The sequence below is a fragment of the Orycteropus afer genome, unplaced genomic scaffold (assembly GCF_000298275.1).
Source record: "Orycteropus afer afer isolate SDZICR_OR568_19922 unplaced genomic scaffold, OryAfe1.0 scaffold00249, whole genome shotgun sequence".
Classification (NCBI taxonomy): Eukaryota; Metazoa; Chordata; class Mammalia; order Tubulidentata; family Orycteropodidae; genus Orycteropus; species Orycteropus afer.
This window is the reverse complement of record NW_006921836.1, coordinates 1,439,091-1,459,253: the sequence shown is the minus strand read 5'-3', so window position 1 is coordinate 1,459,253 and position 20,163 is coordinate 1,439,091. Positions and strand designations below refer to the sequence as shown.

The following is a 20,163-nucleotide window of genomic DNA, read 5'->3' as shown; positions in this document are numbered from 1 at the left end:
GGCCGGGAAGGCCTGTTTAGAGATTGTTCTGGTCACCTAGTGCCGCTCTCTGAAAAGAACATACCAATAGGATGGCTTTAACAAACGAGTTTATTCTCTTACAGTTTGGAGGCTTTAAGTCTGAGTTCAAAATGCCAGGTTCTAGGGGCTGGGTGAAAGCCCCTCACCTTGGGCTTCAGCTCTGCCTCCTGCTCCTGGCCCACTGAAGCTGGAGGCTTTTTTTCACTCAGCTGCTGGCTGCTGAGGCGGACAAGCCCAAAGTAGACAAGTAATTAGGCACAGTCCCAATATTACCAAACCACACAGTAGGCCATTAATTCAAGTCCATTAAAAGTCTTAAGATTGGCAGAGCATGGCAGACCGCTGAACAATGACTCAGCTGCATACAGGGTTCAAGCGTGCCATAAGCTAGAGCCTACTCCCAAAGCTGTTTCTTATATTCGGGAAGCAGCCCACACACCCAAAGCAGCTGCTCAGCTCCTCCAATAGACTGCACCATGGAGCTGATTACCAATCTCACCATGGGGAATAACTACATTCAGTTGCCTAGCTACTCAACCAGGCCCAGCCAAGTTGACACACAAACTTAACCACACAGGGATTAAAAAAACGTGTGTACGGACACAAATAAATAGGGAGGAGCTTGCAGCTCTGGGATGTGAAGGCTGAAAGAGATGTGTGGCTGCCCCTACTTGCCTCTACAGGTAAGAACTTCTAGAAGGAACTCTGCAGGAGCCAGGCTGCCACAGTCCTGACTGTCTGGCCATTGAACCTGTGGTTGTTAAGTTTGTGTGTCAACTTGGCTGGGCCTGGATGAGTGGCTGGGCAGCTGGATTAGTATTCCCCATGATGAGACTGGTAATCAACTCCATGGTGGAATCTACTGTGAGCAGCTGAGTAGCTGCCCTAGGGATGTGGTCTGCTTCCTATATATAAGGAGAAGTCTTGGGGAACGGTCTCTAGTTTATGGCAGGCTTGAACCCTGCATGTAGCCAAGTTTTGTTCAACAGCCTGCCATGCCCTGCCCATCTTGGGACTTTCAGTGGACTTGAATCAATGGCCTGCTGTGTGGTTTGGTAACATTGGGAGTGTGCCATTTTGTTTGTCGACCTTGGGCTCGTTAGCTTCAGCAGCCAGTAGCTGCCTGAGTGAAGAGATGCCTCTAGCTTCTGCGGGCCGGAAGCAAAAGGCATAGTTGCACCCTAAGGTTGAGGGGCTTTCACCCAGCCCCTAAAGCCTGGCACTTGGAGCTCGGTGTACTAGCCTCCAAAAATTTTAAGAATAAACTCTTGTTTGTTAAAGCCATCCTACCTGGGGTATATTCCCGTCAAAGCAGCACTAAGTAACCAAAATAAACCCTAAGGCAAAGAAGATCTGGGTAGCCTGCCCAAGGGCACCCTCAACACAGCAAGCTCTCCTCTACTCAAGCCTGTGTCACAGGAATGGTAACAGCAGCTCTTATAGAGCTTGTTCTGTAAGCCAATTTTTACTCCGTGCCTCATTTAATCCTGACAATAACTTCCTGACGTTATTGTTGTTGTCAGTTGTCATAGCGTCAGCTCTAAATCACTGAGCCCCCATGTGCAACAGAACGAAGCCTCCTCTAGTCCTGCACCATCCTCCCAGTCATTGACATGCTCCATCCACTGCAGCCACTGTGAATCCTGAGTGCCTTCCAACTGGGGGGCACTATACTCTGATCATATCCTGTTGTGAGTCACAGGTTTTCATTGGCTGCTTTTTGGAAGGAGATTACCAGGCCTTTCTTCCTAGTCTGTCTTAGTCTGGAAATTCCACTGCACTTGGGTGATCCTGCTGGTATTGAAATAACTGATTGTGTAGCTTTCAGTAAAGGAGCCCTAGTAAAGCAAATGGTTAAGCACTTGGCTGCTAACCAAAAGGCTGAAGGTTCAAACCCACCCAGCCACTCCAGGGGAGAATGACCTGGCTATCTGTTTCCATAAAGATTACAGAGAAGCTCAACTGGCATAACATACTATGCAGAACATTGTTCCACCTCCTATTTTGGCAAGTAGCTACCGGGATCTTAAAAGTTTGCAAGCAGCCATCTAGATGCAACGATGGTTCTCTCCTCATCCAGAGCAAAGAAGAATGAAGAAAACCAAAGACACATGGAAACAATTAGTCCTAGCGATGGGTACACCATGCGATCCTCACCCTATATGACTATGAGACCAGAACTAGATGGTGCCTGGCTACTAATGTCAACCACTTGGAGGGGGATCTTTGTAGGAGATCCTGGATAGAGTGGGAGACCAATGTGGAACAAAACTCAAAATCATTAAAAAAAAAAAAAAAAAGACCAGGTTTGCCGGTCTGATAGAGTCTGACGGAACCACTGAGACTATGGTCCCTAGCTGTCCTTCAGGTCTGGAACTGAACCCACTCCTGTGGCTTCCAGCCAAAGAAAAGACAGGCATATGAGCTGAACATTTACACTAGGTAGATACGCTCCTTGGAGAAAACAATCATGGGAGAATAGAAGGGCTGTGTATGCACAGGGAGACAGCTCGGGGGGGGGCAGGACTGCATGGGAGGGAAGGACACAGGGAGGAGGTAGCTGTGTGGGGGAGGTGGGAGGAGAGCATTATAGGAGACTGCAGTCGATGTCATGAGACAAAGTGCAAGTGAACTGCTGTGTCGAGGATGGAGTTGCTCTGTAAACTTTCATCCAATTCACAATTTAAAAAAAAAAAAAAAATTACAGCTAAGAAAACTTATCGGGCAATTCTACTCTGTCACATGCGGTCACTCTGAGTCTTATTTGACTGCTAACCAGAGGTGGCAGCTCAAGCCCACCAGCCACTCCTCGGAAGGAAGACCGGGCAATCTACTTCCATAGTGATACTGCCTTGGAAACCCAAGGAGGAGTCGCTATGAGTTGGATCCGACTCATGGCAACATGCAAGCCCCCAAAGTATGACAGATTGACAGACAGGTGGTGGACCCTGCGGAGAGGTACTAATTGTTGTTGTTGTTGTTGTTTCCTTTTATGATTTCCCAGCTAGGACACAGAGCTAGGAGTCAAACCCAGGCCTCTCTCAACACCCAGCTCTGGCCCAGTGACGCAGATAAGGCCAAGGAAGGACGACTGGCTGTACTTCAAATCAAGGAGGCTTGTACTCTGGATCCAGCACCACTGCAAACCCACCACCACCCTCACCCCAACTTCACCCAGGCATCGAGTCTCCTTTAACAAAACAAGAAGAGCCCCTGTTCTTCTTGGTCAGAAAGCCAAAAGGGCTGTAATCGTGAAATCAAATAAGGCCATGCTTTGGAACTCAGAAGGCGCTCTGGTGTTGCTGTGGTTAAGGCATTCGGCTGCTAACCAAAAAGGTCAGTGGTTCAAACCTACCAGCCGCTCCATGGGAGAAAGACAAGATCTGCTTCTGCAAAGATTTACAGCCTTGGAAACCCTGTGGGGTTGCTATGAGTTGGAATTGACTCGATGGCAGTGAGTTTGGTTTGGAATTTAGAAAGGTGTACAACTCAAGATGGTGTGATTACATCTTTCAGTCTCTGCCTTGAGTCCACAGAGGAAAGGAACGGTCCCTCCAAACCACAAAGATCACAGAGCAAGAGCCCTTAGGAACCAAACTCTCAACTCCTCATTTCACTGAGGCAGCCCCAGGCCAGAGGCCACGTCCTTTGCTCAAAGTCATATATCCAGGAGGGGGGGCTATGGTGCAAGAGCCTAGCTCTCCCCGTGGGTCAGTCACCCTGGGGCTCAGCACACCCTCCCTGTCCTCTAATAACGACAACTGACCCTGGTCAACAGAACTCTCCAGGTCACCAGAGACTTTTGCTTACATGGCCTCAAGCCTCTGGAAGTGGCCTGTGCTCTGGTTTCTCCAGACTTATAAATATATGAGGCTGGCCTGTGGTGAGAAATCACACACTGGAATCAAACCATCTTGGGTCTCAAAGCCCGCTCCACTACTTACTGCATTACCTCAAGTTCAATTAATGTCTCTAGACCCGTTTCCTCAACTATAAAACGAAGATAATAATATCCATCTCCTGGGTGCTCCCAGGACTTAATGAAGGAACAGAGATAACCTCCAGGGCTCATAGTTGACATAACCACCTACAAAACACCATCAGATAAGCACAAGGCAAGTCACCTTGGTTGCATCTCTGTAAAATGGGTGTGTGTTGGGAGGCTGGCATATATGGTGGAAGAGGCCTGTATGATCCCCACCTCCTTTGCACAGTGACATTCTGGAGATCCCTGTCCTCCACCTCAGGCCTTGCACAGCAAACACCCCCACAAGACTCAGGGTATGGCAGAGATGACCAGTGGCAGTGTCCTCCGGGCAACCTACCCAGCCCTCCCCCTCTCCCCTTACCTCCAGCTCGGTGCTGGCCTGGCTTATCGACGCCGTTGAGCAGGCCTTGTGATCCATCAGGCAGATGTGGCAGATGCACTCGCCATGCTCTGGGCAGAAGAACTCCCGCAGCCGATTATGCTGGGGACACTTGCGCCGCATTAGGTCGCGGATGGGCGGCTGGAGTTGATGATCCCGGAACACGGGGCTGTCGAGGTGCGGCTGCAGGTGCTCCTGGCAGAACGAGGCCATACACACTAGGCAGGTCTTGGCGGCGGCCGCCCTCTGGCAGTGGTCGCAGGCCACCTGCCCTGCCGGGCTGGGGGCCGCGGTGCGGGTGGGCGGCGTCCAGCCGTCGGGGAGCTCCGTCTGGGCCAGCTGGATGCTCAGGAATTGGTCCACCACCGCGCACAGAACAGTGTTCTTTTGCAGCTGCGGCCGCGCCTGGTAGACGGCTCGGCACTGCGGGCACCGGTACGGCGCGCCCTGGACGGCCCACGTCTCGTCCAGGCACAAAGCGCAAAAGTTGTGGCCGCACGGCGTGGTCACCGGCTCCTTAAAGGGCTCCAGGCAAATGGAGCACGACAGCTCTTCGGCCAGGGGTTTCAGCTCCGCCATGGCGTTCCAAGAGGGTCCAGACGGGACAAGCTAGAACGACGGCCGAGGATGCAGCACTGCCTGCAACGCCGAGACTGAAGAAACGAAACTTAACAGGGGCCGGGGCGGGGCCGGCGGCTTCTCAGGAAGTCACGTGAGCAGGGGCAGGTCTGCTGGCTGGGGGTTGTGGCGAGGCGGCGCGACTGGCTGCCCCGAAGAAGTCCAGCGACAGTAGGGCCCCCATGGCTTGTGGGTCAATGGGGTGCTGGCCTTGGCGCTTGGTACGCGGAGTTGCAGGTCATCCTCAAGACCAGACGCGGGTTTCTTTCTTTTTAATTACGTTATTTATTGTGCTTTAGGTGAAAGTTAACAGAGCAAATAAGTTCCCTATTCCTGGAAGGAGTGCAGAGAATGGTCAGACTTGGTCTCACCTCCTTTGATCATGATGTCAGAAGGGACCAGTCCCTGGAAAAGGATATCATGCTTGGTAAAGTAGAGGGTCAGCAAAAGAAGGCAAGGCCCTCAATGAGATGGATTGACACAGTGGCTGGGCGTAGGGAGAACTGAGGACGGTGCAGGACCGGGCAGTCTCTCCTGCTCTTGTACATCTGTAGAGATACCGCCTCAGAAATCCAAGGACCGGTGGCTTGAGTCGGGATCACCGCGCGGGGCAATGAGTTTGGTTTTGTTTTTTTGTTTTTTGAGCCAACAACAGCATTCCATCGTTTGCACACAATGTGTTCCATGAGATTGGTTTGTGTCAGCACTCTCCCCATTCCACTCTGGGTTCCCGTTTCCTTGCCTGGGGATTTACTACCCCTTCTTGCCACCTCCCGCCATACGTCTGTCAGTCTGTCTTACTGGGGTGACTTGCATGTTGCTGTGATGCTGGAAGCTATGCCACAGGTATTTCAAACACCAGCAGAGTCACCCATCGTGGACCGATTTCAGTGGGGCTTCCACTAAAACAGACAAGGAAGAAAGACCTGGCAATCTCCTAAAAATAAAGGCCAGTGAAAACCTTGTGAATAACAGCTAAACGTTGTCTGATACTGTGCCAGAAGATGAGCCCCTCAGGTTGGAAGGCACTCAGAATACAACTGAAAAAGAGCTTCTTGTTGTTGTTATGTGCTGTCCAGTCAGACCTGACTCATAGCGACCCCTCCTTGGGTTTCTGAGGCAGTATCACTACAGGAGTAGGTTGCCCAATCTTCCTTCCAGGAAGTGGCTGGTGGGTTTGAATCACCAGCCTTCTGGTTAGCAGTCAAATGCCTTAGGCACTATACTAGCAGTCTTCTCAAAGCACAGTTTTAATAATACGAATGGAGTAAAGCTTTTGGGACCTTCATTTGTGGATGTGGCACCACTGAGAAGAAACAGCTGCAAACATCCATTAAAAATCAGAATATGGAATGCACAAATTATGAATCTAGGAAAATTAGAAGTCACCAAAAATAAAATGGAACAGATAAAGATTGATATCCTAGGCATTAGTAAGCTGAAATAGATTGGTATTGGCCACTTTGAATCAGAAAATCGTATGATATACTATGTCAGGAATGACAAATTGAAGAGATGTGGTGTCACAGTCATTGTCAAAAAGAATATTTCAAGAGCTATCCTGAAGTGCAATGCCGTCAGTGATAGGATAACACCCATAAGCCTACAAGGAAGCCCAGTTAATACAACTATTCTTCAAATTCATGCACCAACTACTAAGGCCAAAGATGAAGAAATGGAGCATTTTTACCAACTTCTGCAGTCTGAAATTGATCAAACATGCAATCAAGATACATTGGTAATAGTGATTGGAATGCAAAAGTTGGAAACAAAGAGGAAGGATCAGTAATCGGAAAATGACCTAGGTGACAGAAACTACACCAGAGATTGCATGATAGAATTTTGCAACACCAACAATTTATTCATTGTAACTACCTTTTTTCAACAATATCAATAGCAACTATACACATGGACCTCGCTGGATGGAATACACAGGAATCAAATAAACTATGTCTGTGGAAAGAGACAATGGAGACTCTTGGTATCATCAATCAGAACAAGGCCAGGGCCTAACTGTGGAACAGACCATTAGTTGTTCATATGCAAGTTCAAGGTGAAGCTGAAGAAAATTAAAACAAGTCCACAAAAGCAAAAGTATGACCTTGCATATATCCCACCTGAATTTAGAGACTCTCAAGAATAGATTTGACACGTTGAACACTAATGACCTAAGACCAGACAAGTTGTGGGATGACATCAAAGACATCATACTTGAGAAAACAAAAGGTCATTTAAAAGACAAAACATGAAGAAAAGACCAAACTGGATGTCGGAAGAGACTCTGAAGTTTGCTCTTGAACATAAGAGTAGCTAAAGCAAATGGAAGAAATGATGATGTAAAAGAGCTGAACAGAAGATTTCAAAGGGCATCTCAAGACAAAGTAAAGTATTATGATAAAATGTACAAAGACCTGGAATTAGAAAATAAAAAGTGAAGAACATGCTCTGCATTTCTCAAGCTGAAAGAACTAAAGAAAAAGTTTAAGCCTCGAATTATAATACTAAGGATTCTATGAGCATAGTATTGAATGACGCTGGAAGGAATACACAGAGTCACTGCACCAGAAAGAATCAGCGTTCAGCCATTTCAGAAGGTAAAATATGATCAAGAACCAAAGTTACTTAAGAAAGAAGTCCAAGCTGCATTGAAGGCATTGGTGAAAAACGAAGTTCCAGGAATTGATAAAATACTAATTGAAATGTTTCAACAAATGGATGCAATGACTCATAACAATCCTTTTGGACAAAATAGAACTGCCCCAGTTTCTAAGGCTGTAATTTTTATGGAAGCAGACTGAGTCATCTTTTTTTCCCACAGAGTGGCTGGTGGGATCAAACTGCCGACCTTTTGGTTAGCAGCTGAATGCTGAAACACTACACCACCAGAGCTCCCTAATGAATACATGCAGCACCTATAATTACGTATGTAGAAATATCTATAACCAAGACTATACCTACAGGTAAGTATGCTCCCTTATACCCTCCCACCCCTCTTTAGCATGCCTATATACCTACATATCCATTCTTAAATTGTTGTTTGCTAATACTATTGTCGCAGGATTGTCTGTTAGAGTATTTACATCGTTGCCCTTTATTCTTGGCTTCCTCTCAGTGCCTTCCTTTGTCTTGGTCAGTGTTCTGGTTACCTAGTGCCACTCTGACAAGAAATTTACCACAAGTGAGATGGTCTTAACAAACAGGAGTTTATTCTTACAGTTTGGAGGCTTTAAGTCCAAGTTCAAAGTGCCAGGCTCTAGGGGCTGGGTGAAAGCCCCTCAACCTTGGGGTCTGGCTCTGCCTCCTGCTCCTGGCCCACTGGAGCTAGAGGCATTTCTTTGCTCAGACAGCCGCTGGCTGCTGAGGCTGAGAAGTCCCAAAGTTGACAAGTAAAAAGGCACAGTCCCGATGTTACCGTACCACACGGCAGGCCATTAACTTAGCAAGTCCCAAGGTCGGCAGAGCATGGCAGGCTGTTGAGCAATGACATGGCTACATGCAGGGTCCAAGCGTGCCAAAGGCTAGAGACCATTCTCAAAGCTTCTCCTTATAAACAGGAAGCAGACACATCCCAAAGGCTCAGCTGCTCCCAGTAGAGTCCACCATGGAGTTGATTACCAGTCTCTTCATGAGGAATACTATATCCAGCTGCCCAGCCACTCAACCAGGCCTAGCCGAGTTGACACACAAACATAACTACCACAGTCAGGTTGTGCTGACTTCCCCTATATTGTATATCTTTCCCTTCATCATTATTAACACGTGTCTTCTATCTAGTTAGTAGTTTCCTCTCCCTCCCCCTCTGATCCCTGGTAACAAAGAATTTTTTTTTTTTTCCTGTGTGTAAATCTTTCCTTGTTTTGTTTGTTTTTTTAATAGTAGTGGTCTCATACAGTATGTATCCTTTTGTGATTAACTTACTTCACTTGGCAGAAGGTCCTCAAAATTCTTTTCATGCTGTGAGATGTTTTGTGGATTCATCATTATTCTTTAACATTGTGGAATATTCCATTTTGTGTACTTACCACAGTTTGTTTATCCATTCATCTATTGATGGGCACTTAGGTTGTTTCCATCTTTTTGCTATTGTGAATAATAATAGTAATAATTGTGAACATGGATGTGTGTAAATCTATTCATGTCACAGATCTTATTTCTTCAGAATTTCTTATTTTTTTAATACAACCTGGGGTGGAGCTCTGGTGGTGTAGTGCCTAAGGCATTTTTCTGCTAACCAGCGGTTGGCAGTTCAAACCCACCAGCCACTCTGCAGAAGGAAGACTGGGCAATCTACTTCCATAAAGATTTACTGCCTTGGAAGCCCAAAGAAGGTCGCTATGAGTCTAGGAGTGAGACTGCTGGATCTTCTGGTATTTCTGCTTCTAGCTTTTTAAGGAAGCATCATACCATTTTTCATATGGTACAATACAACAGGGTTGTACCACTTTACAATTTACATCAAGAGTGTATGAGAGTTCCAATCTCCCCACAACCTGGCCAACATTTGTTCTTTTCTTTTTTTTTTTTAATTTAGTGCTGTTATTGTCAGGGTGAGCTGGTAACTCACTGTAGTTTTGATTCGCGTCTCTCTTATGGCTATGGCTAATAACAATTTCCAATGAGGAGCTCTGGTAGCATAGTACCTAAGGCACTTGACTGCTAACCAGCAGAAGTCTGGCGGTTCAAACCCACCAGCCACTCCTCAGAAGGAAGATTGGGCAATCTACTTCCATAGTGATACCACCTCGGAAACCCAAGGAGGGGTCACTATGAGTCGGGTCTGACACCATGGCACATTACAACAACAACAACAATGGCTAATGAGTGTGAGCATTTCTTCATGTGTTTGTTAGCCGCCTGAATGTCTTCTTTTGTGAAGTTTGTCTTTTTGTTGTTGAGGTGTAGAAGTTTTCTATAAACTTTAGAGATTAGACCCTTGTCAGATATGTTGTAGCCAAAAATTTTTTTCCCAGTCTGTAGTTCTCTTTTTACTCTTTTGGAGAAGCCTTTTGCAGTGCCTAAGTGTTTAATTTTTAGGAGGTCCCATTTATCTAGCTCATCTTGTGCTGTTTGTGCATGTTTAGTTATGTTTTGTGTTCTATTTGTGCCATGTGCTAGGGACTTCACAGGTTTCTTGTGGCCACTCTGCAGCTAATGAAACAAACACAGGGACTAGAGAGGCTGAGGTGCAGTCAGGCTTCTGCACAGACTTGCTTCTGGATAAATCCCCATCCTCTGAGAACTTGTTTAAGACTGACAAGCCCTCTTCTTTTCCTGGGTCCTGGGCTCTGATATGTCAGTATGCAACCCCTGGAGTTTGGAGCTCAGACTTAAACTGAGTGATTACTTTCCATTACATCAGTCTAACAGGATTTTACTTATAATTTTCATTTCTACTTTCCTGGATTTGGAGATACTCAACTTAATAAAGGTTTACACACATACACTTGCACAGAAGTGGACAAGAGGCTAGATGAGGTCAAGAAAGGGGATGAGATGGTGGTAAAGAGAAAGATCATGCCTTGGGAGGGGTTAATTGGAGTTTGCATTCGGTAGAGGGTGGGTGGCAAAAACGAGAAATAGGTGAATGCCTTAGACTACTGCTAATAGCAATAGCAATCGCTTATACATTTATATGCAACCTGCTGTTTGCTAGGTAAGTCGCATATATTACCTCATAATCCTTATAAAGGAGCCTGGTGATGGTGTTGTTTGTTAAGCACTAGGCTGCTAACCTAAAGGTTGGAGGTTTGAACCCATCAATCAGCTCTATGGGAGCAACCTGGTGATTTGCTTTTGTAAAGATTACAGCCAAGAAAACCCTACAGGGCAGTTCTATTCTGTCACATGGGTCACTATGAGTCGACTTGACTCTAAAGCACACAACAACCCAAAAAACCTATTGCAGTCAAGTTGATTCTGATTCATAGCAACCCCGGAGGACAGAATAAAACTGCCTCAGAGGGTTTGTAATCTTTATGGAAGCGGATTGCCACGTCTTTCTCCCTCAGAACAGATGGTGGGTTTGAACTGTGGACCTTTTGGTTAGCAGCCAAGTGCTTAACTGTTGTGCCAGCTGGGTACCTTTTACAATAACAATCCTTGTAAACTCTGCAAGAAAGATGTCATTACATCCATTTTACAAATGAAGGTCAGATAACTTATAGAAAGTGGGACTGGAATTCTTGCCAAGGACTGCTTAACTCAACATTCGACCTCATGGTTCCCATAATTCTTGTCTGGCAGGCTCCTATTCTCCAGGATTCCTTACTCAACTTTTTGTCTGTCATAGGGACTTTTTGATGTTGTTGATGGTGCTTTGGTTTTGATTGTTTACTTGTGTGTGTGTGTGTGTGTGTGTGTAGGAGAGACAGAACAAGGAAGAGAGGTGCAGTAAATTATGATTTGTTCATAAAATCTCAATTCTCATAACAAATCTTTGAGGTAGGTATAATCTCATGTTACAGCTGAGGAAGCACTGGTGGCACAGTGATTAAGCACTCAGCTACTAACCAAAAGGTCAGCAGTTCAAATCCACCATCTGCTCTGCAGGAGAAAGATGTTGCAGTCTGCTGTTGTAAAGATTACACAGCCTTGGAAACTCTATGGGGCAGTTCTTCTCTGTCCTGTAGGGTCCTTATGAGTTGGAATCAACTTGATGGCAGTGAGTTAAAGATAAGGTTAACAGAGGAGGAAACTTTTCTTAGTGTAATGTGCTGCCTTCCAAGGGGAGGAGTGGGCAGTTTCCAGGAAATAAACACTATGAAATCCCTTGTGACTTGGCTGAAATGGGTGAGGTGTCCTGGTGAATCATGCCAGAATGTTTGTGGAATTCTCTTTCCAGGCAGAGAGGATTAGAAGGGCTGGTTGGACAGTGACGATGACTGTTGTTGTTGTTGTTATGTGCCATCGAGTCGGCCCTGACTCATAGCGACCCCTCCTTGGGTTTCCGAGGCAGTATCACTACGGAAGTAGGATTGCCCAACCTTCCTTCCGGGGAGTGGCTGATGGGTTTGAACCGCCAGCCATCTGGTGAGCAGTCAAGTGCCTTAGCCACTATGCTACCAGAGCTCCCTGTGACGATGACTAGGAGGTACATAATTTATATTGATCAAATTCAGGACAGCAGATGTTTACTTAGACTGTGCGGCAGTGATGATGCTGGGTGCTGAAGGAATCAAACGTGAGTCTAACAGAGGCCCGCCTTTTCATTCGGGGGAGGAGAGGAGACCACAAAGCAGAAAGTGGGGATCAAATGGGAGGTCAGTTTCTCCTGGGAAGATGGAATCCTCATCTGCAAAACAGGGAACCTTATAATACATTTTTCATGGGAATGTTGTGGAAACAAAATGAACTGCATGTAAAGCACCCTAATGCAGGTGGGAATCCAGTTGCCATGGAGACATTTCTGACTCACAGCCGCCCCATATGTTTTAGAGTAGAGTTTTCAATGGCTGCTTTTTCAGAAGTTGATCACCAGGCCTTTCTTTTGAGGCACTTCTGGTTGTATTTGAACTGTGAACCTTTCAATTAGCAGCAACCCATTGCCCTCGAGTCCGTTCTGACTTATGGCAATCTCATGTGCTACAGAGAACTATTCCTGAGAGTTTTCTTGGCTGTAATCTTTACAGAAGCAGATCACCAGGTCTTTCTTCCACTGCACCACTGGGTGGGTTTGAATCTACTATCTTTAGGTTAATAGCCAAGCACTTAGCCATTTGGAGCACACAGCGACTCCACAGGTGGTAATAACAACCAAAAAAAAAAAAACCAAACCTCACTGCTGTTGAGTTGATTCGACTCATAGTGACCCCTCCTTGGGTTTCTGAGGTGGTATCTCTACGGAAGTAGATTGCCCAACCTTACCTCCGAGGAGTGTCTGGTGGGTTTGAACCTCCAGCCTTCTGGTTAGCAGTCAAATGCCTTAGGCACTACACTACCAGAGCTCCTCAGGTAGTAATGTTGTTGTTGTTGTTATATGCCGTCGAGTCGGCCTCAACTCATAGCGACCCCTCCTTGGGTTTCCGAGGCAGTATCACTACGGAAGTAGGATTGCCCAACCTTCCTTCCGAGGAGTGGCTGGTGGGTTTGAACCGCCAGCCTTCTGGTTAGCAGTCAAGTGCCTTAGGCACTATGCTACCAGAGCTCTCCAGGTAGTAATAGGGCACCATAAATGTTAACCCTTATAATGAGGTAGTGGAGGCCCAGTGATTGTCCTTGGGCTGGACGGTTTGTTTATCCTTAGTAACCTCAGTTGAGCAATGTCATCAAGTCAAATGTGATCCCAGCTAGTCAGCTAGTCACAAGGGAGCAAGATGGTCCAGTCCAACAGATGACTGGCTATCTCAGATAACCAGATTCCAAGTCTGTGTCTGTAGGTTGTGAAAATTAGGTGGAGTAATAAGGTTCATTTGCCTGCAAATATATTTTGACTGAGCATACCTATGATTTCTAACAATGCCATCCTCACGGAATTTAAGGTCACCATCTTAGTTATCTAATGTGCTGTAAGAGAAATACTGCAAGTGGCTTTAACAAACAGAAATGCATTCTCTCACAGTTTGGGAGGTCAGAAGTCCAAATTCAGAGCTCTGCCTCTGGGAGAAGGCTTTCTCTCTCTGTTGGCTCTGGGGGAAGGTCCTTGTCTCCTTTAACATATGTGTCCCAGCATCCCTTGGAGATCCTCCATATGTCTTGGTGTAATCTTCCCCTGGGTCTGGGAGGTTCCCAGCATAGGAACCCTGAGTCCAAAGGACATGCTCTGCTCCTGGCTCTTCTTTCTTGATGGTGTTAAGTCCCTCTCTCTCTCTGCTTGCTTCTCTCTCCTTTTATCTCTTGTAAGATAAATGGTGATACAGGCCACAGCCCAGGGAAACCCCCCTTACAGGGCTGAGACCTAATTAAGAGTGTTGCATCCCATCCTAATCCTCTTACAGTTGATTGGCTGGTCACATCATATCACATCATGGGGGATGATTACATAACTGCCATGTTACATCATTACCTAACTGCAAAACCCCTGAGGACCAGGGCCCAGCCAAGATGACATATATTCTTGGGGGACCCAATTCAATCCATAATACTCAGGTTGTAAATGTGGTTCTAGCACCCAACTCTGTAGTCCTCAACCCCTTATGAATGACATTGATTGTTGTTCCCATTTCAAAGATGGGCCAGGAAGCCTAAAGGAGCTATCCAACAATGCCATACAGGTGGCTATAGACAAAGGTGGTCCTAGGACCCAGGACTCCTACTTTTAGTGACTCTGTGTATCAAGATGGGCTCAGACATGGCAATGATTGTGAGGGTGGTGCAGGACTGGGCAGTGTTTTATTCTATTGTGCATAGAGTTACTATGAGTTGGAACCAACTCAACGGCACCTAACGACAACAGCATGTACTGAAAAGGTTATGGTGTCTACTCCCCAACACCATGAAAGTAAATATATGTTAACCATAAAATAATTATATAGAAGTCCAACAAAGTTCCTATTTCATTTTTTATAACTATTGTGATTTTTATTGAGAGATTCTCATTTATTTAATAATATTTTGAACAATGCTGATCATGTTTTTTTCTTTATTTGGTTAATGTGAATTATACAGATTGATGTTTGAATATTAAGCCACCCATGTATTCCTGGAATAAACTCCTTTGCATGATGCAGTATCATTTTTATTTATTACTGGATTTGATTTACTAATATTTTGTTAAGGAGTTTTGCATCTATGTTCATGAGGGATATTAGTCTGTAATTTTATTTTCTTGTAATGCACTTGTCAAGTTTTACTTGCAGAGTCATGCTACAGTCCTAAAACTGAATTGGGGATTATTCCTTCCCTTTTATTTTCTGAAAGGGTTTGTGTAAAGTTGGTATTCTTTCTTTCCTAAATGTTAAATAGAATTTTCTAGTAAACCTATCAGGGCATTGACTTTTCTTCATGAGAAAGTTTTTAATTACTAATTCAATTTCTTTCACTGATATAAAACCAAAAATCCAAAGCCACTGCCATCAAGTTGATTCTGACTCACAGAGACCCTCTAAGACACAATAGAACTTTCCCATAGGGTTGCCACAGTTGTAAATCTTTACCGAAGCTGGCTGCCACATCTATCTCCCATGGAGCAGCTGGTGGGTTTGAACTGTCAACCTTTTGGTTAGCAGCTGAGTGCTTTAATCACTGTGCCACCAGGGCTCCTTTCAGTAACATAGGAATATAGAATTCTTATTTCTTCTTGTGTCAGTTTTTAGTAAGTTGTGATTTTTCAAGGAATTTGTCTATTAATGAATTTATTGCCATAAAGTTGTTTGTAATATGAGCATTTTGTTTTGTTTTTTCAAATATTTTTTGAGATATAATTCACATACAATTTTTAAACTGTACAATTCAACAGCTTTTAACTTTTTTAGCTTGTGGAACCACTATTCCAGAATGTTTTCATCACCCGAAAAAGAACTCCATATCCAACAGCAGTCACTCTCCACTGCCCACTCTCACCTACCACAGGCAACAATTAATCAACTTTCTATTTCTATGAATTTGCCTATTCTGGACATTTCATACGAATGATATCATACAATATATGATGTTTTGTGGCTGATTTCTTTCATGTAACATAATCTTTTTAAGGTTCATCTTTGTGTTAGCATGTATTAGTACTTCTTTACTTTTTATACCAAAATAACATTCAATTATATGTATGTGCCACGTTATTTTATCCTTTCATTAATTTTATCCTTTCATTAGTTGACAGGCATTTTAACTATTATGATAACACTGCTATGAACATTTGTGTGCAAGTTTTTGTGTGGTCATATGTTCTCAATTTTCTTGGAGATAGACTTTCCTAGGAGAAATGCTAGTCATGGGATAATTCTATGTGTAACATTTTGAGGAACTGCCAAGCTGTTTTCAAAAGTGGATGTACTATTTTGCAATTCCACCAGTACTGTTTGAGGGTTCCAATTTTTCCACATCCTTGCCAACACTTGTTTTTGCCCATCTTTTTTAGTATAGCTGTCCTAGTGGGTGTGAAGTGCTATCTTTTTGTGGTTATGATTAGCACTTCCCTAATGACTAATGATATTGAGTATCATTTCATGTGCTGTTGGGCATTTGTATATCTTCTTTAGAGTAAAGCCTATCCAAATCTTGTGCCCATTTTAATTTGGTTGTCTTTTTATTGTTGAGTTGTAAGAGTTCATTATATATTCTGCATGTGGACATTATCACATATGTGATTTATAAATATTTTTCTCCCATTCTGTGGGCTGTCTTTTCACTTTCTTGATAGTGTCCTTTGATGCACCAATGTTTTAAATTTTAATGAAGTCTAATACAGTTTCTTTTTGGCTGCTTCTGCTTTTGGTGTCTTATTTAAGACACTACTGACTAATCGAAGGTCATGAAGATTTACACCTATTTCCTTCGAAGGGTTTTAGCTCTTGCATTTATCTGTTTGGTCTATGTGGTAGTTATGTTTATGTGTCAACTTGGCTGGACCTGGTTGAGTGGCAAGGCAGCTGGTGGTAGTTATTCCCCATGATGAGACTGGCAATCAACTCCATGGTGGGATCTACCACAAGCAGCTGAGTAGCTGCCTTTGGGATGTGGTCTGCTTCCTGTATATAAGGAGAAGCCTAGGGAATGGTCTCTAGCTTATGGCACGCTTGAACCCTGCATGTAGCTGTGTCATTGTTCAGCAGCCTGCCATGCTCTGCCGACCTTGGGGCTTACAATGGACTTAAGTTAATGGCCTGCTATGTGGTTTGGTAACATTGGGACTGTGCCTTTTTACTTGTCAACCTTGGGTTTTCAGCCTTAGCAGCCAGCAGCTGTCTGAGTGAAGAAATGCCTCTAGCTCCAGTGGACCAGGAGCAAGAGGCAGAGCTGGACCCCAAGGTTGAGGGGCTTTCACCCAGCCCCTAGAGGCTGGCACTTGAACTTGGACTTAAAGCCTTGAAATAGTAAGAATAAACTCCTGTTTGTTAAGGCCATTCCATTTGTCTTATATTTCTTGTCAGAGCGGCACTAGGGAACCAGGACAGTCCATTTCAAATTAATTTTTGTGTATGGTGTGAGGTAGAATCCAACTTCATTCTTTTGCATCCAGTACCATTCAGATACAAAGGAGAAACATGGAAAAGAAAGTGATATGAAGATGGAAACAGCTTTTAAGATCTTTGATTTTCAGCATTTTAACTATGATGTGCCTAACCAAATGAAACTCACTACCATCAAGTCAATTCCAACTCATAACAACCCCTATTGACTGAGGCTCTAAATCTTTACAGAAGTAGATTGCCCATCTTCCTTATGATGCAGCTGGTAGGTTTGAATCGCCAATCTTCTGATTAGCAGTCAAATGCCTTAGTCACTGCACCACCAGAGCTCTTTTAATAGGTGTCACTTTTGTGTGTGTGTGTGTGTGTGTGTGTTTATTCTAATGGGGGTTTGCTGAGTTTTGGGATTTGTAACTTGATTATTTTTTCTCCAAATTTGAACAATTTTCAGCCTTTAGATAGGATAATCTCTATTCATCTCTCTTCAAGTTTACTAATCCTTTCTTCTTTGGTCTCCAATTTGCTGTTAAGTCCATCCAGTGAATTATAATTTATGCTTCAGTTCTAGATTTCCATTTGTTTCTTTTTTAAATGGTTTCCATTACTTTGCTGGGAGTCTCTCATTCATTATAATTATATTATCCTTTAAGTTCTTGAAAATATTTATTATAACAAAAGTTTTTGCCTGCTAATGCCAATATCTGGGTAATGTTGGGGTCTGTTCTGTTGATTGTTTTTTAATTGTTTTTCTTGATCAGGGGTCAAATTTCCATGTTTCTTTGCATGTCTAGTAATTTTTTTATTATTATTATATGCTGGACATTGTAGATGGTATTTTTGGGAGCCTAGATTATGCCATCTTCCTTGAAAGGATACTGAGTTTTATTCCGGTAAGCAATTAGATTAAAGACAGATACTGCTGGCCCTGTCAGGCTGGTTTTAGTCTTTCTTAGGGGAGATGTATTTTAGTTTTTTAGTCTTAGGGCTTGATCTTTAAACTAGGAAATATTCCTGACCCCTAAACCATATATTTGCTGGACTCTTACCTGAAATCTCAAGGTGCTCACAGAATTATCTCAACTCTTTTGAGGCCAGAACACCAACATCTTCAAATATTGCACCTCTGGTATCACCTTTCAGCCACCGCACCTCACAGAGTTTCACCCTGTACCCCAAGGTAAATCCCCACATAGATTCTGGATTCACGCTCTCCTACAGTTCCCTCTTCTTCAAGAACCTGCTCTAAAATTTCCAGCTTCTTCAGTAGCCCACTAATCTATCTGTCCTCTCAGCTCAGGTAGACACCTCTCCACTTGGGTGTTACCTCCCCACCACAGCAGAAGGCTGGGGTGATTATGAGGCTTACTGGGGCAGTTAAAATTGTGTGTCACCTTGGCTGGGCTGTTTTGAGTGGCTTGCCAGCTGGATGTAGTTACTCCCCATAAGATTGTAATCACCTCCATGGTGGAATCTGCTGTGAGATGTCAGTCAATGGAAAGGGAGCTGCCTTTGGGATGTGGCCTGCTTCCTGTATATATGGAAGAGCTTTGGGAAAGGTCTCTAGCTGTTTGGCATGTTTACCATACCAAAAGCCAAAGTCACTGCCATCGAGTCAATTCTAACTCATATAGGAACCCCCTCTGGGTTTCTGAGGTGGTAAATCTTTACAGAAGTAGATTGCCCAGTCTTCCTTCTGCAGAGTGGCTGTTGGGTTTGAACCGCTAGCCTTCTGGTTAGCAGTCAAATGCCTTAGGCAGTACACCCCAGAGCCCCTTTTGGCCTGTTTAGATCCTGCCAAAAAGGGTGAGTTTTCAGCTGGTAGCCTGTCATGTTGCCTGCCAATCTTGAAATTGTTCCTGGACTTGAAACAGTAGTATGCTGTGTTTCTGCCGATCTTGGGTTTGTGCCATTTGACCTGCCAACCTTTGTTTGTCGGCCTCAGCAGCCAGCAGCTGGCTGAGATAGGAGATGCCTCCAGCTCCAGTGGGCCTGGAATAAGAAGCAGAGCTGAAGCCCAAGGTCGAGGGGCCTTTACCCAGCCCCTAGGGCTGGCACTCTGAATTTTAGCTTCTAAACTGTGAGAGAAGAAATTCCTATTTGTTAAGCCATCCACTTGTATGTCTGTTATGGCAGCACTAAAAAACAAAGACACTTATCTCTCCCTTCTCTCCAGGATCCTAGTGCCATGCTACCTTTGTCCAGTGCCTGAACACAGTTGTATCATATAACTGTTCAGTTTTGTCATTGTTTTCAGTGGAAGGGCAAATCTGGTACCAATTGCTCTGTCCTAGCCAGAGGCAAAAATCACTATGATTTTATATATATACATATATAGAGATATATGTCAGATTCCTTCCAAACTTTCTTTGTTTCTCCTGTTCTGGATGCCAGTTTCTACTGATACCCTAAGCTTAGGCTTAGTCCATCATTCAGGTAATCCAGCACCATTTTGTCTCCTAATCCATTTATTCATTTTATCACTCTGTCTCCTAATCTTACAAACTAACTGGGAGTTAGAATGGTGTCAGATAAAACAAATGATAGAGGAGTTTTCCTCTAAATAAAATGAAATTTAAAGAAAAAAAAAAGAATGACATTTTTAAAAAAGGAAATTTCCAGACAGATTGTGAATTATCGGGAAAGTGTGTTGTTTGATTGTGAGTTGTAGGTGAAACAATCTAAAGCCAGATAGCTAGAGTTAAAATATAGTTAAAACATTAATGCATTTCCTTAATTGGACTCATGAAGGAAGTTATGGTTCTAAGAATTCAAAACATTAGATAATCATGTAACCCAGTGAGCAAACACAATGGGCCTTTTATAGCATTGGAGGCCAAGGTTTTATCATCATGAGTATTCTGCAGAGCTCAGTAAATGATATTCAGCTGGAATGCGGTGTCACCAGAGGGTATGACTTGAAGCCTGGGTAAACTGCTTCCGTTAAATGACCCAAACCGATTCTCTAAAGCTGGAGTTTTTAACTTGAGGTCCTTGGATCCCCAGTGTTCTGAATGAACTGAAGGCTGTGCTTGTGGTTATCCTGCAAAACCACACAACAAAATCAGGGACATTATAGTTGCACCTCATTTAGAAAC

At 44.1% G+C, this 20,163-nt stretch overlaps 1 protein-coding gene across 1 annotated transcript in view; it reads right to left on the bottom strand.

Annotated features, from left to right (window-relative positions):
* Nucleotides 1-4,967, bottom strand: part of TRIM25 (tripartite motif containing 25) — a 20,173-nt gene extending 15,206 nt beyond the window's left edge. The window contains exon 1 of the mRNA XM_042782156.1: nucleotides 4,371-4,967. Within this exon, the coding sequence (XP_042638090.1) occupies nucleotides 4,371-4,967 (597 nt within the window). The remainder of the gene's footprint in view (nucleotides 1-4,370) is intronic.
* Nucleotides 4,968-20,163: the final 15,196 nt, after the last annotated feature.